Source organism: Phalangium opilio, unplaced genomic scaffold (genome assembly GCF_054372755.1).
Source record: "Phalangium opilio isolate 3A_F unplaced genomic scaffold, DU_Popi_V2 ptg000011l_1, whole genome shotgun sequence".
Taxonomy (NCBI): Eukaryota; Metazoa; Arthropoda; class Arachnida; order Opiliones; family Phalangiidae; genus Phalangium; species Phalangium opilio.
Window position 1 is genome coordinate 5,749,927 of NW_028324147.1, and position 13,941 is coordinate 5,763,867.

The 13,941-nt window shown below is 37.4% G+C and overlaps 2 protein-coding genes across 11 annotated transcripts in view; one reads left to right on the forward strand and one right to left on the reverse strand.

Annotated features, from left to right (window-relative positions):
* The first annotated feature begins 307 nt into the window (after positions 1-307).
* Positions 308-1,923, forward strand: LOC149710073 (cytochrome c). The gene is made up of 3 exons (XM_089858904.1): positions 308-424; positions 1,171-1,382; positions 1,544-1,923. Exons 2-3 carry the CDS (start codon positions 1,196-1,198, stop codon positions 1,687-1,689), a joined length of 333 nt encoding a protein of 110 aa, XP_089715030.1. The 5' UTR covers positions 308-424; positions 1,171-1,195; the 3' UTR covers positions 1,690-1,923.
* A 1,008-nt stretch (positions 1,924-2,931) lies between these two features.
* Positions 2,932-13,941, reverse strand: part of RapGAP1 (Rap GTPase activating protein 1) — a 119,259-nt gene continuing 108,249 nt past the window's right edge. For 9 of the 10 annotated variants that reach the window (XM_089858730.1, XM_089858745.1, XM_089858723.1 and 6 more), the window contains 11 exons: positions 12,737-12,793; positions 11,562-12,047; positions 9,778-9,881; positions 9,580-9,658; positions 9,231-9,469; positions 8,908-9,037; positions 8,226-8,675; positions 6,970-7,457; positions 6,313-6,824; positions 6,088-6,170; positions 2,932-5,079 (listed from right to left, as the gene is read on the reverse strand). In XM_089858730.1, coding sequence (XP_089714856.1) covers positions 4,933-5,079; positions 6,088-6,170; positions 6,313-6,824; positions 6,970-7,457; positions 8,226-8,675; positions 8,908-9,037; positions 9,231-9,469; positions 9,580-9,658; positions 9,778-9,881; positions 11,562-12,047; positions 12,737-12,793 — 2,775 coding nt within the window. In that variant the 3' untranslated portion in view covers positions 2,932-4,932. The remainder of the gene's footprint in view (positions 5,080-6,087; positions 6,171-6,312; positions 6,825-6,969; positions 7,458-8,225; positions 8,676-8,907; positions 9,038-9,230; positions 9,470-9,579; positions 9,659-9,777; positions 9,882-11,561; positions 12,048-12,736; positions 12,794-13,941) is intronic. The other variant, XM_089858696.1, reaches the window with a different exon arrangement.

The following is a 13,941-nucleotide window of genomic DNA, read 5'->3' on the forward strand; positions in this document are numbered from 1 at the left end:
CAATTACAAAGTTGATTTAATAAATACAGTAATAAACATAAAACTAACCAAGGAAAATAAAGGCAAATAATTTGCAAAAAATAAAACCAATCTAAGAGTTATAATGATTGTAAAACTAATGGTAACGCGCCAACTTACACTTTTTTCCGGGAATGATGACGTTGGTTTTATTACTAATTAAAAGTGGGAGGTGTCTTAGCTATTGCGTCATTTAGCGCGCGCATGGTTTCCCTCGTGCGGTGACGAAAGCAGATCTATCGATTACACCGGCAACCCTACTACGTACTTCCTCCTTTTTCCCAGTATCCCCCCCCCCATCCGACAGTACTTGGCGCGCGCAAAGCTTCCTAACTAACTTGCCACTCCAGAAATAAGCCAAAGTCAGTCTGCAGCGGCGTTTCGACTTTGAAAGAGTGTACTAAAGGTCAGTGGTACTTTTTTGGACTTTTCTAGGCTATTTTATGGTTCATTTAGTTTATTTAGTGTTTTTTATGTCACATTTTTACGGGTCTTTGCTTAGGTGAAGATATTTTTTAGATTAGAGTAAGTTAACTTAGATTTAAGGATATAAAATGCTAAGCCTAACTCGGCGAGTTTCTTGGAAAAAAAAACAGCACGAGGTCATTCAAGGATTTCCGTGGCCCGGTGGCTTATTTTTTTAGAAGGGTTATATAACGAAAGTTTTGACCAAAAATACGCGTATTTTGGTCTAATTTTTTGAATCTTTTTTTAATTAAATATATATATTTCACCTATTTTTTTAGAAGATTAGTTTAGGGAGCTATTAATTATGTTTTAGAGCTACAGGTATGAGCTCAATTATGGTCTAAAGCCCGGTGGCTTATTTTTTAAAAGGGTTATATAACGAACGTTTTGACCAAAAATACGCGTAGTAAGACCAATTTGGTCTAATTTTTTGGGTATTTTTTGTTAAATATGTATATTTGACCTATTTTTTAGAAGATTAGTTTAGGGAGCTAATAATTATGTTTTAGAGCTACAGGTATAAGCTCAATTATGGTCTAACGCATTTGAACTTTTGGAGGGCATAGATTAGATCAAATTATCTGTATAAATATCAATTCTAACTTCTAATTATGTTAATTTAACTCCCAATTAACTAAATATACAACTATTTCAATCATTATTAAATTAATTATTTTTAAATAGGCTCAATTAATTTATTGCAAATAAAATGGTTGAAGAAATCCCAGCGGGAGACCCAGAAAAGGGAAAGAAAGTATTTGTTCAACGTTGCTCTCAATGCCATACAGTAGAAGCTGGCGGAAAGCACAAAACTGGCCCTAACTTGCATGGTTTAATAGGACGTAAAACTGGTCAAGCTGCTGGTTTCTCATACACAGATGCTAACAAAAATAAGGGTAAGTAGAATAGACTAATGGCACCCCATGTTATTTCCCCATAGAGCTTAATACAGTCAAAGGCAGAGGGCTGCCATTACCCTATCTAATTTTATTACCGGAACAAATAATTAACTAAATCTTATCAGTTAAGTAATTTTTCATGTTTTCTCGTTACTTAGGTATTACTTGGAAGAAGGACACACTTTGGGAGTACTTGGAAAACCCCAAGAAATACATTCCAGGCACCAAAATGGTTTTTGCCGGACTTAAAAAGAAGCAAGAGAGAGCTGATCTGATCGCTTACCTCGAACAATCCACAAAATGAACGTAGTCTTCAATTTAGCATTCAAAATTTAACATTATTCAAATAAACCTGTGAAATATTATAATTATTGTCAGTCATTTTACCCGATAATATATTATCAAAATTTATTTAACAAATAAAAATTGGTAGGCTAGGTTAAAGGTTAAAAAAACATCTCTTAACGTTAAGCCTAAGACTGAATTGTAAAAGTGTTGCCAATATGGTTATTAAATTTAAGGTTATTTACAGAAATGATCACTGTTTAATTTAATTATTCACCTGCAGTAATAATATTTCATCATTTTGTAGATAAGGATTGGTGTCAATAAATGTTAAAAGTGATATTAACTTTTATTGCCTGATGATAGGATAATTATCAGAACAATTTCTCTAGGCTTATTATTAGGCCTAAACTAATGACTCACAAGCTGACCTTTGACCTAAAAGCTAAAGGTAGCCTAACCTAACAATGACTCAGGATCGCCTTTGAATCTTTGACCTAAAAGCTAAACGTAACATAAATAGGCATAGAAAAATACTTAAGCCTAACTAATTTTTTTTTTGGCAGCAAACCAAAATAACTTGGAATTTCTTTCTGGGTCAAAGCATCAAATTACCTTGGTCTTGTTTTCATAACAAAGTCTTGATCTACTTTAGCAATCTCGCCATATTTTATACGCTATTGATGATGTTAATTTAATTAAAACGTTTAAATAATGATCTTAACTTGAGCAACAGCAAACAGGCGCGAATGGTCAAAAGTTCAAAACTGTCACTTTTGTTAGCAGCCGGCTTAACAGTAGATGGGGCTGGAAATCAGATAAAACAGCTCAGAAAAAAAAATAATTTAAAATTGCGCGCGATCACGAAATAATACAACTAGCTGCATCTAAATGTTAGGGTTCAAATTCAAAATATTTAAATTTAGTGCATATTTGAACTTTAAATACACCCCTAGTTAATTATCGTTAAGCCTTTGCCAACTCTGTAATAAGCCTACAAACAAGGTGCTCAAAAAGTCAAAAGTTTCAAATAATATACCACCTCCAATCAGTTCATTCCGGTTCATCCAGTAGTAAATAGGATTCAAAAGTTACGATTAGGCCTTTGCGATGTTGCAATATGACTCCGTGTGATGATTGAGGAAGTCCGAGTTGACGAGGTCACTACATAAATAAACATACCACCTGTCTCTCTTTCAAAAATTACGATTAGGCCTTTGTGAAGACTCTGGGGGACATTCCATAAATAAACATTCCACAATTTTATATATATTTTATCGTTAATTTATTAACCAGTTTTAAATTTTTTTCACTTAAAATTTAAAACTAGCTCGTCAACGATTATCATCATACCAATATTTTTAAATTTTCCAAAATTTTTGTATTTTCTTTCTTTCTTTCTTTCTTTCTTTCTTTGATAAACAAAATAAATTACCGGGGTCACTATGTATGTTTAGGCTACGTTTTTAGCATTATTTTAAACTTTCTAGAGAGATTTTTTTATTTTTGGTATATTTTTCAAATTTCTGCATTCTAAAAACATTATTATGTAAATTAAAATAATTGAGAATAGTTTGTTTCTTATATAGACTGGCCAGTTTTTCGGTATAACATAATAATTATAATATTATAACGTTCTTATTATTTTTTTAATATAGTTATTAAAAACATTTTTTTTTTAATTTTTATCTGTGTTAATTTAAAAAATACCAAGATTTAATTTTAAATTTGGTATTTTTATTTTTTTTTTAGAATATATTTTTAACTACGATATTCTAAAAAAAAAGCTGCGGCTTGTACTCTTATATACCATGTTTAATTATCATTTTAATTAAACTTAATTATTTTCGTCGTTTCAAATATTTTTAAGCGTAAAACTGTACATTGACTTTTTTTAGGACGATACTATTTCAGAATAAAGTTTTTTTGTTTTATTTATTTTTTCGTATATAATTTATATAATATTTTTTTATTTATATATAATATATTTATGGGACGTTTTTATGTTATTTTTTTTTCTTCTTATATACACGTATTAAAGCCAAAAAAAAATTATTGGCTTTCTAATAATTTTAATTGTTCATATTGTTTTTTGGGTTAACTATGCTTAAATTGGCGTTAATTTTAATTGCATAGAGCTAAAAAAACACTGCGGGTTTTGGGGGGGGGGGGCTACGCTACTACGGCTCAACATCTAATATATCTTTTAACCACCACGTTAGGCTTAGTTAATAAGTTTAATTAATATAAACTTGAGTCATTAGTTTAAACATATATAAGGATTTGTGGTTTATTTTTAACTTTTTTTTTAAAGGGAGTATGGAGTTCTCGACGAATCTTTATTCGTTTAACCTCCCTTTAACGATAGTTAGTTTGGTTGGTCACGTGTTAGTGTTATATTACGCCAAGGCCTACATGGGAATCAAAAACAGTTCGTTTTTTGGCACTTTTCGAAACTCATAAGTTTGAAAAATGTGTCAAAATATTTAATTACACGTACGCTGATGAGTGTTATTAACTCATGTGTCATGGTTCCAAATGACGTCACAACTTTTAAAGCTTAATTTTGGCATTAAAGATATTATACGTTTTAACGAAAAAGCCAATCAACATTTAAATTTTCTTTTATTATAAAAGGTGATCGTTCGTTAAGGGATTAGAAAATAGGCTTAATCCGATTTCGCGCCAATCGTATCGTAACGTACTAAATAGAATGTCTACTACGAACCAAGGCTTAAACTTAATTAAGCCTTTCGGTCCAAATGACACCACCAATAACCAATCAAGTCTTAAATAGGCTTAATCCGATTTCGCGACAATCGTATCGTAACGTACTAAACAGAATGTCTACTACGAACCAAGGCTTAAACTTAATTAAGCCTTTCGGTCCAAATGACACCAATAACCAATCAAGTCTTACTTGTTAAAAAATTTTAAATATTAAATTATGAAAAAAGGAAAATTAGTGTAGAAAAATAGGTTAAAAAAGATCTTTTAAAAACACTTTATAATTCATATTTAACAAAATTAGTAAATCAAACAAAAACGAAACGTTTAATAAATTGGTCCAGTCGTAAATCAAATAAAAAAAAGGCCTACTGCTTCTTCATCTGGTCCTAAAATATATCACTATAAATCGTTCTGAAAAATTTGGTAGTTTCACGTAAGGTTTTCACATCGTTTTTTATTATGAAAACCAAAAGGTGTAGGCGTAGGAAAAATGTTTGTCCAACTGGTCAAGATCGACTTTATCCTCTCTAGGTCAAAGGGTCGTTGGGGAATGAGAATTCCTCTCTCTATCCTGGGCCATCTCCAAATGGAGTCGAGATATTTGTCTCTTTGCCAGTGACAAGTCAGTCGTCAATCGAACCTCTTTCTCTTTCAACTTTTTGATGTCTCTCTGACACGCCTTTCATCAAAATCACAAAGGATTGATTTTTTAAGTCTTTTAAACACTTAAAGCTATACTAATGATCGGTGAATTGTAGCTGCAGATAAAATTACGGCGAAGCTACTGAGACAGGCGCGAGTCACAATTCCCTAACCCATGAACACTGTCCTGGTAAAAACCATCGATAACTTGCATCATGCTTCAATCAATACAATGTCATTTTCACGATACAGTATTCATAGAACTTCACAAAGAGAAATACGCGAGAAAGGCCAAGTCCTAAGTGATCGAGAGAGAATGACCTTGATCCGAAATTTCGCAAGCACAATGCGCATTCGCACGATCATGACGTAGACAATGACCCGAAAAATATTTGATCACGATCCGAAAATTCGCAAGCACTATGGGCATTCGCACGATCATAATGACGTAGACAATGACCCGAAAAATATTTGATCACGATCCGAAAATTCGCAAGCACTATGGGCATTCGCACGATCATAATGACGTAGACAATGACCCGCAAAATATTTGACCACGATCCGAAAATTCGCAAGCACTATGGGCATTCGCACGATCATAATGACGTAGACAATGACCCGCAAAATATTTGACCACGATCCGAAATTTCGCAAGCACTATGGGCATTCGCACGATCATAATGACGTAGACAATGACCCGCAAAATATTTGACCACGATCCGAAATTTCGCAAGCACTATGGGCATTCGCACGATCATAATGACGTAGACAATGACCCGCAAAATATTTGACCACGATCCGAAATTTCGCAAGCACTATGGGCATTCGCACGATCATAATGACGTAGACAATGACCCGCAAAATATTTGACCACGATCCGAAATTTCGCAAGCACTATGGGCATTCGCACGATCATAATGATGTGGACTTAAGATGAAACTGATGAAATGCAACAATTACAAACATACGTCACGCCCGGACACTTAACGCAAGCCCGCGACAAATAGAGATGAACAAAACTTTAAATGGGCAAACGAAAACTCACCACATTTTGTTTGAGTAAATCCATTTTGTCACTTTTGAGCTTGTTAATTTCTTGTTTCAAATTGTCCAACTGTTTCTGCATGGCTATTTATGGTCCGAAGAATTAATAACAAGGTGGGTGGGGGGAAGAAATTAAACAATCATGATTTGAGAACAAAACGTAACGTCTAATTAAGCAATCAATCCATTGAACTTCGAAATCGAAATAAGAATCGACTCCTCTTACAATCAATATCGGCCCTCAAGGCTTGCGTACTCTCTTCGGAACATCGCGAGCAATTGCCGAACAACGGATCTTGGGAAGTCGCCGTTCCGACGCTGATGAAGGCTTCGGACGAGGACATGCTTTCCAAACCGGTATCGGAGTCTTCCGGACCACCCAAATGCGAACTCATCATGACGGGACAAGTAAAAACGCTCCGACCTTCTTGGAAAACGTTGCAATGACGCGTTCCGTCGTTGCCAACCAATCCGCTGACGCTACTGGCCCGTCCGTCCAACTCGAGACTGTTCAGACTGGAGGAGTCAGACTCGGAATGTCCGGAGATGGTGGCAAACGCCAGACTTTGGAGAATCGGTCCGGGAGAATGAGGTGGCATGTAGTTACCCACCGAATGGAGTAGGGGAGGCGTTCCGGGACTCGAAACGGGAGTTCCCGGCGTGCTATTGGCTCGGCCGCGGTTTAAAGAACCCAAGGACATTACTTCTGAGCCGCGTTGACTGTCCCTGTAAGACCCACTGTTTGTTTTCAGACGGAATAAGTTAAGTAAACTACCGTTTCAAAGAAAATCTTATAAATAGAACGATATCACGATCGTGACGCTGGTTCAAATCAATTTACCGGTGAGATCGTTCTATAATCTAATTATTAATGATCAATTACCTGCTACCGGAACTTTGAGAGGGTGATCTTTGGTGTATAGTCCTATTAGGATTAGCCCTCATGGTCGTGGGCGTGGCTTCACCCCCGCTTCCGCTCCCACCGCCTCCACAATGGGCCACTCCTCCGGCGTTACCCGTTAAGCTGCTATTACTGGAAGATGACCTCTTTGGCGTTGCTCCAGCTAGGTTCGACTCCACCGACTGACTCCTGCTTCTTCCACTCAGCGCTTTTCGTACAGAGTCCAAGAAGCGTGTGGTACCGCCACTGTTACCTCCACTAGTGCTATGGTGATGGTGGTGGTGGTTTCCGCTAGTTTCTTTCAGACTTCCAGTATGATGGCCGTTCGTTTCCGGTATACTGTTGTGTGTCGACGAGGAACAACTCTTGCCGCTATCCTGATGAACCCAAGATATTGGACCGCAAAAATCTTGAGTTTTATCCTTCAAGTTTTCGTACAACGTTTGAAGAAGCGCCGCTCGCGTTCGATTCTGGTCAACAGAAGAAGGTTTTACTTAGTTACGACTACCCATAAGTACCCCTAAAACTACCCATAAGTACCCCTAAAACTACCCATAAGTACCCCTAAAACTACCCATAAGTACCCCTAAAACTACCCATAAGTACCCCTAAAACTACCCATAAGTAACCCTAAAACTACCCATAAGTAACCCTAAAACTACCCATAAGTACCCCTAAAACTACCCATAAGTACCCCTAAAACTACCCATAAGTACCCCTAAAACTACCCATAAGTACCCCTAAAACTACCCATAAGTACCCCTAAAACTACCCATAAGTACCCCTAAAACTACCCATAATTACCCCTAAAACTACCCATAAGTACCCCTAAAACTACCCATAATTACCCCTAAAACTACCCATAATTACCCCTAAAACTACCCATAATTACCCCTAAAACTACCCATAATTACCCCTAAAACTACCCATAAGTACCCCTAAAACTACCCATAAGTACCCCTAAAACTACCCATAAGTACCCCTAAAACTACCCATAATTACCCCTAAAACTACCCCTAAAACTACCCATAATTACCCCTAAAACTACCCATAATTACCCCTAAAACTACCCATAAGTACCCCTAAAACTACCCATAAGTACCCCTAAAACTACCCATAAGTACCCCTAAAACTACCCATAAGTACCCCTAAAACTACCCATAAGTACCCCTAAATTAAACTACCCATAAGTACCCCTAAAACTACCCATAAGTACCCCTAAAACATTTAAGACTTACCTCTAACTTGGAGAATTTCTCGGCTTTGTAGCAGGCTTTCTCGGCATTGATTAACTTGGTCAATAAAAACTCCCGAAATTCGGGTCCTTTGGCAAAAATAGGATTGGACGGGAGCGTTGGTCCGAAATACGGAACGTCTTCCCTGGCTGTCACCGACACTTTGTACTTTGTCACTCGCCCACTTTTATTCGTTGACGTAAGGGTGACTGAAGACTCGCATCCGTTCCCGTGATGCACCTCAGTCCGCGTTACGTGGTTCCCATTTTCTTCCAGAATTTTATTCTTTTCTCGAAGATGAACTGATGGTTCGTCTTCTTCGGGTGGAACTACTTGTACCACGATAAAAGTGTGTAGAAAATGGGAAGCAATCATGGTGGGCATAAAAGGCGTATTGCCTTCTTGGAATATGACGGCTACGATGTCGTTTCCTACGTGTCTCTTGCGTTGAAGCTGAAATGAAAATACACAATCGACAATCGTTAAGCCTAATGTTCATATCTTGATCCTAAGCCTAAATTTGTGCAAAATCGTTAAGCCAAATGTAGTAACGAAGAGCTAATGATAAATCGTTACAACCCTAAAGTCTCCAGTTAATTGAAATCGTTTTAAACCCAATTGGAAATCGTTAAGAACAATGCATGCGATAAACATCTAGGAATAATAACTTGACGGTATTCGTTACCTGTTGAGGATCGCCTTCCGTAAATGGTAAAAGCGTAGAAACGTGAAACATGACTTCGTAGCCCTGAAATTGAGTGTAAATCGACTCATCACCGGTTTGACCGAACTGCGTGTCGAGACCACCTCGAAAGCTGTGAAAAGAATCAAATTTAAATAAAATTAACCAGAAGTATATAAGACTTCTCTTCGCGATTAGTGTACCAAAAATCGGGGTAATTGTAAAAGCATTAAGAGGGTACAGAGTGTCATCCTTCTTCTATTATACCCCTCTGATTTAACCCAAAAGCTAATCAGGTCAAGTAACGTAAGTATTTAAATATTTACCCTCTGAAGTCTTTTAATTTCACTCTATCGCCCAACATATCTAGGAATTCGTCCATCTGTGGACTATGTTGATTATTGGCAAACATTTCCTCCTCGGTCGTTTGACCTTGCCTTTGGTATATGATTCCGAATTTGAAGTTATTGACTAGAACATGTTCGTCATAAGCGACCATCAAATCGGACGCCTTAGGGAATAACACTGGGTAGAAATGGTCCGTTGAGATTTCTTCGTATAACAACTATTGCGAAACAATTATAAAAAAAGAACACGCAAAACCCTCATTTAATAATTACGAAAATTTGAATAGTTAACAATGAAATTAAAATTAAAAACGAAATGAAAACCTACTCTAGCGAGTCTGACTGGGTTGATGCACTCGCCAATAAAGGTAGAGGGAACTAGGTCGTGCGTGATACCAGATTTAGTCCTATGGAGAGAAAGGATTATATATATATAATTGTCGTTGCAATTGAAGAAGACACATTAATTGTTAAGGCACGATCATATTCTTTCATTGTGTTGTAATAAAAGGTTAATCGTTTTTACCTCAATAGTATTCTGTAATGCTCCTGATCAGCTATCGCTTCTAGTTTTATGGATATCACAATAGGGCCCATCGCATCGTCGAATGCGGTGAAATTGAAATGCTCCTAAATTATGACAAACGACATAATTGGTTTATATTAATTAAATCTATTTATAAGCAGCGATTCATGTAAGTACTGCACTCTTAAATAGTCCTAACCCTCAGTTGCAATTTGAGATAGATTCGTAATGCAAGGTTCATTCACGAGGCTTGCAAAGAAACGTACTGTACATTCAGGGTTCATACTAATTTTGGAAAACCAATTTCCCCGAAATTTCTAGGTTTTTTTTTCTTCATATATTTGAAGGTGCAAGGCCACCGTAACTGCAGGAGTGGGTCTATTTTTGGAGTAATAACTTCGGGATTGGTTATTTCTAGTCACAGCCACCCCCTTTAAGGGAAAACCCTCACAGATTTCCGTAAATTTTACTATAAATTATAAATAATTTCCCTGAGTTTTTTTTAATTGAAAACTGATTTTTTCAATGACATTTTCAGCTTATCCAGGTTTATATGAACCCTGTACATTTCTCCGCACAATGAACACCTATTCTTCTATTCCACAATTTCGGTTAAAGGTTTATTTGTATGGGAATTTGGCTAACAATAACTTTCCCAGATATTCAAAATCATTATGTCTTCGTCTTTTCAGTAAAAACCCTGTACTTTGCGATGCGAGTAAACTACAGACCTTTCTCATATCTACTGTATAAAATCCCTCATTGGCTATCTGATTACAAGTCAAGAAATACAACGTATCGTGTAACCTAACCACATGACTAGTATTTCGTGCACAACCTCAAACAATACCAAAAAAAAAACCCAAATAATATGTAACCTAATCGTGATTACAAGACGAAACTAAAACCTTCATCGCATCTTGTTATTTTCAAACAAAACAAAAAACACCCTGAAAACAGCTAGTTCCTTACATATACTTAAAATCAAGATAAGTGTTGTTAGGGGTGTGTGTTGTGGGAACCCATACCATCTGCTTCTACCGCCACCCAAACAGTCGGTAACCCGCAGAAGCAGGAGTAAGTCACACCCAGGAGTATGAAACGATACTGGTTGTAGAGACGTACCTGGTTTAAGTAGCAATAACCTAACTCGCGAAGGTCGAATTTTCCCTCTCATCTCTAGGCAGATGTCAAGGACCACCCATAGACCATTTCGACGTAAAAAAGAGGTTAGTATACCCTCTGTATCGGGACTTAAAAGGGGGTTGATACATCGCCATTCGTCTCTGCGCACTCTCATGATACACAAAAAGACTACAGCACAGGCGCCAAAAAGGGGGGTGGAAGGCAAAGTTTTACCCCCGTGTCTTTCCCTCTTAGTTACATTGAAATGGTCTCTAACTTTAACCGCGTTTCATGGTTGGTAGTGCATCCAGTGTAGGTTTGAACTGAATGATCACTTTATCGACAAGAACTACAAGCTAGCTTTGTTCACTCTGTAGTAGTTAACAGATGAATTGTACTCACTAATGACTGGCAACACTAGTCCGAACATGATCTATTATATAAACATTTGAGTTTTATGTGATTCTCAATTTTTTCGCGCCCTAGAGAAATTATCACGTGTGCTCTTTGATTTACTCTGTGTGAAAGAAATTTCTATCATATATGGTCCATGCTGGAGTCTTAACCAACCTAGTCTGGAACCGATAAGACAAGGGAGAAATTCGGCAGAACATTTTCCGCGTGGTCTGATACGAAGTCTGGTTTGCAATTGTACATACCTTTCCAAGGAAGAAGCGACGATAAAGCTTGGCGGTCTCATCCGTCTCGAATCTGCTCAACCAGCAAGAAGGTGATTGGCGTTGCTGATAATAATGGCAGTGGTTCGTGTGGTACTGTTGATGGTTATTCACTGTCGTCGTGGTGTGGTGTTGGTTGAACTGTACTGAACTAGTCAATACGTGAGAGACGGGAGGTGGTGGAGGTGGATATTGAGGGGGCTGTGGTTGGGGTGCTTGCTGTAACTGCGTGGTGTGGTTGGTGTGATTGTGCGAAGAGTGATTGAGTTGGTGGTGGTGCTGGAAATGCGATTGAGGAGGTGGTGTCCCGTTTGGGGGAACGAAACGACCATCGCTGTAAGACTCTCCGACGGAAGTGCCACTGCCGTTACTGTCGCAATTACTAAGATTGGAATCTCCCCTGTCCACCCAGTAACCACCTACGGGTGGCAAGACGACTAAAGGGTATGGTCCAGGACCGAGTAGAACCTATTGAAATGATTATATGGTAAGACATATTAGTTCAAAGATTATCTGGTTGTGAAAGAGCTCTTTGGAATGCTCTTCGTTTATGGCAAAGACAACATGAAGCACTTAAATATAATTCTATTTTGCCTTTGCCATCAAGAGACCAATGAAAGGCAAGATTATCAATTGTTGTGGCTTGGAGGAGATAGGTGTGATGGAGCAGCGATCTCCATACCTATAACGAAGCCTCTGTAACCTTATCTACGGCAATGAAGTGATCCCACCAGCCTAAAGGTTCCCTACCAAAAGGTAGTCGTGCGCGAGGTACTCAGGGAGACTTTCATTGCCGCGCATGGCATGTCCCGCTAACATTACAACTCCATATCATCTCTTCCCTCCAAGGTTATGATCAGTAATAATGTTTGAATCTTTCACAAGTGTCCTTTGGGTTCGCAAATAGTTTTCAGATTTGGAGGATTGATACCAGGAGGCCAGGCTATTTGACGAACAAAGTGCAGTACCAAGTAATCTGGCCTCCTGGTGTAAATGTTATCAATCCTCCTAGTCTGAAAACTATGTATTGTCACGTGGTGAAAAGATCAAATAAGCAGACGATATCGACCAAAAGGAACGATTTTCACGTAATACAAATTTTCAAGGACTTTAAATTGTCCGTGCAGTAAAATGAAGTAAAGAAAAGTGATACTAACATCTTGTAACGCTTCTTTATCTTTCTTTTTCATCTTCTGATGCGAACTGGTGGAACTCTGCGAATGATACGCGTAATAATAACAACACGCTATTATAATAATTATCAAACCAAACATAATGTAGCGGTTTTTCGATTCAATACACGAGGAAGTTAGAGAAAAAAAACCCATCAGTTTCCGCCAAGTCACACAATACATTACACAACATTTACCATTATACCCATATCTGTCCTTCCAAACTGAGCTAATAGAGAGAAATGCGAACATTAAAAATATTGTAGTATATCTACTGTAGTTCCGTATATTGCTTCTAAATCAGTGAACGTACTAAGAAAACTGCATCGCGCATAAACGTTTCTATTTTAAGTTTTATTATAATTATTGTTATCTGTGTTATCCAAAAATAAACTCATATTCTATTGATACCAATTACAGTGTTTAATATATCGTCTATTTTTACTTAAAGAATCGTGTTTCTGATAAGTCTGCCATAAATTAAGGGGAATCAGTTGTTAATTTATGTCAGACTTACCAGAAACACCTTGTCTAAAAAGTAAGCCTTCTTATTTTCGTATTGAATTTGTTTGAATCTAGTTCACATTTTCCAAAATACCCAAGTTACTTTTGGAAGATGGTATTTTCTTTATTTTTTTAACCAATTTGTTGAAGTTAACAGAGCGAAAAGTTATAGATTAAAGATTATAGCAGATTACGTAAGTACTCGGCGAGGAAACAAGATAAATTTTGTTTTAAAATATTCCAGCACGTATTTTTTAAAAGGAGAATTTAGGGTGGGTTTTTTAGATATGGCCATTTGCGCCAACGTTACGGTTATTGTAAATTCCTTCGGGCCAAATAACGTGATTAATAACGCTATATTCTTAAATGAGTTTCATATTTTAAGGGCGTAGTAACTTTCGCCTAAAGAGATAATAAAATGACAGCGTCAAAGATATCGGACTAGCAACCACATAAATAAAAAAACAAACGCGATAGACGCGTCCATTAATTCCATACGAGAAGCAAACCTCAATAGGAGCGGGGGAGGTGACCTTCTTGAGTTATTTCCCTTCTCGCGCCAAGAAGAACCGTCCGCCAGAGGTAGCGTGTATTGTACTATGTCTGGCGTTGCGTCTGAGCGCGAAGAAGAGGGAAAGACAAAAAGTGGGGGGGGGGTGAAATTTAGCCTTCCATCTCGCTTTTTG

Excerpts from the sequence above, each read along its gene's own strand:
- LOC149710073 (XM_089858904.1), top strand. The coding sequence starts at position 1,196 with ATGGTTGAAGAAATCCCAGCGGGAGACCCAGAAAAGGGAAAGAAAGTA. Across the intron at positions 1,383-1,543 it reads AGATGCTAACAAAAATAAGG|GTATTACTTGGAAGAAGGAC; the intron begins GTAAGTAGAATA and ends CTCGTTACTTAG.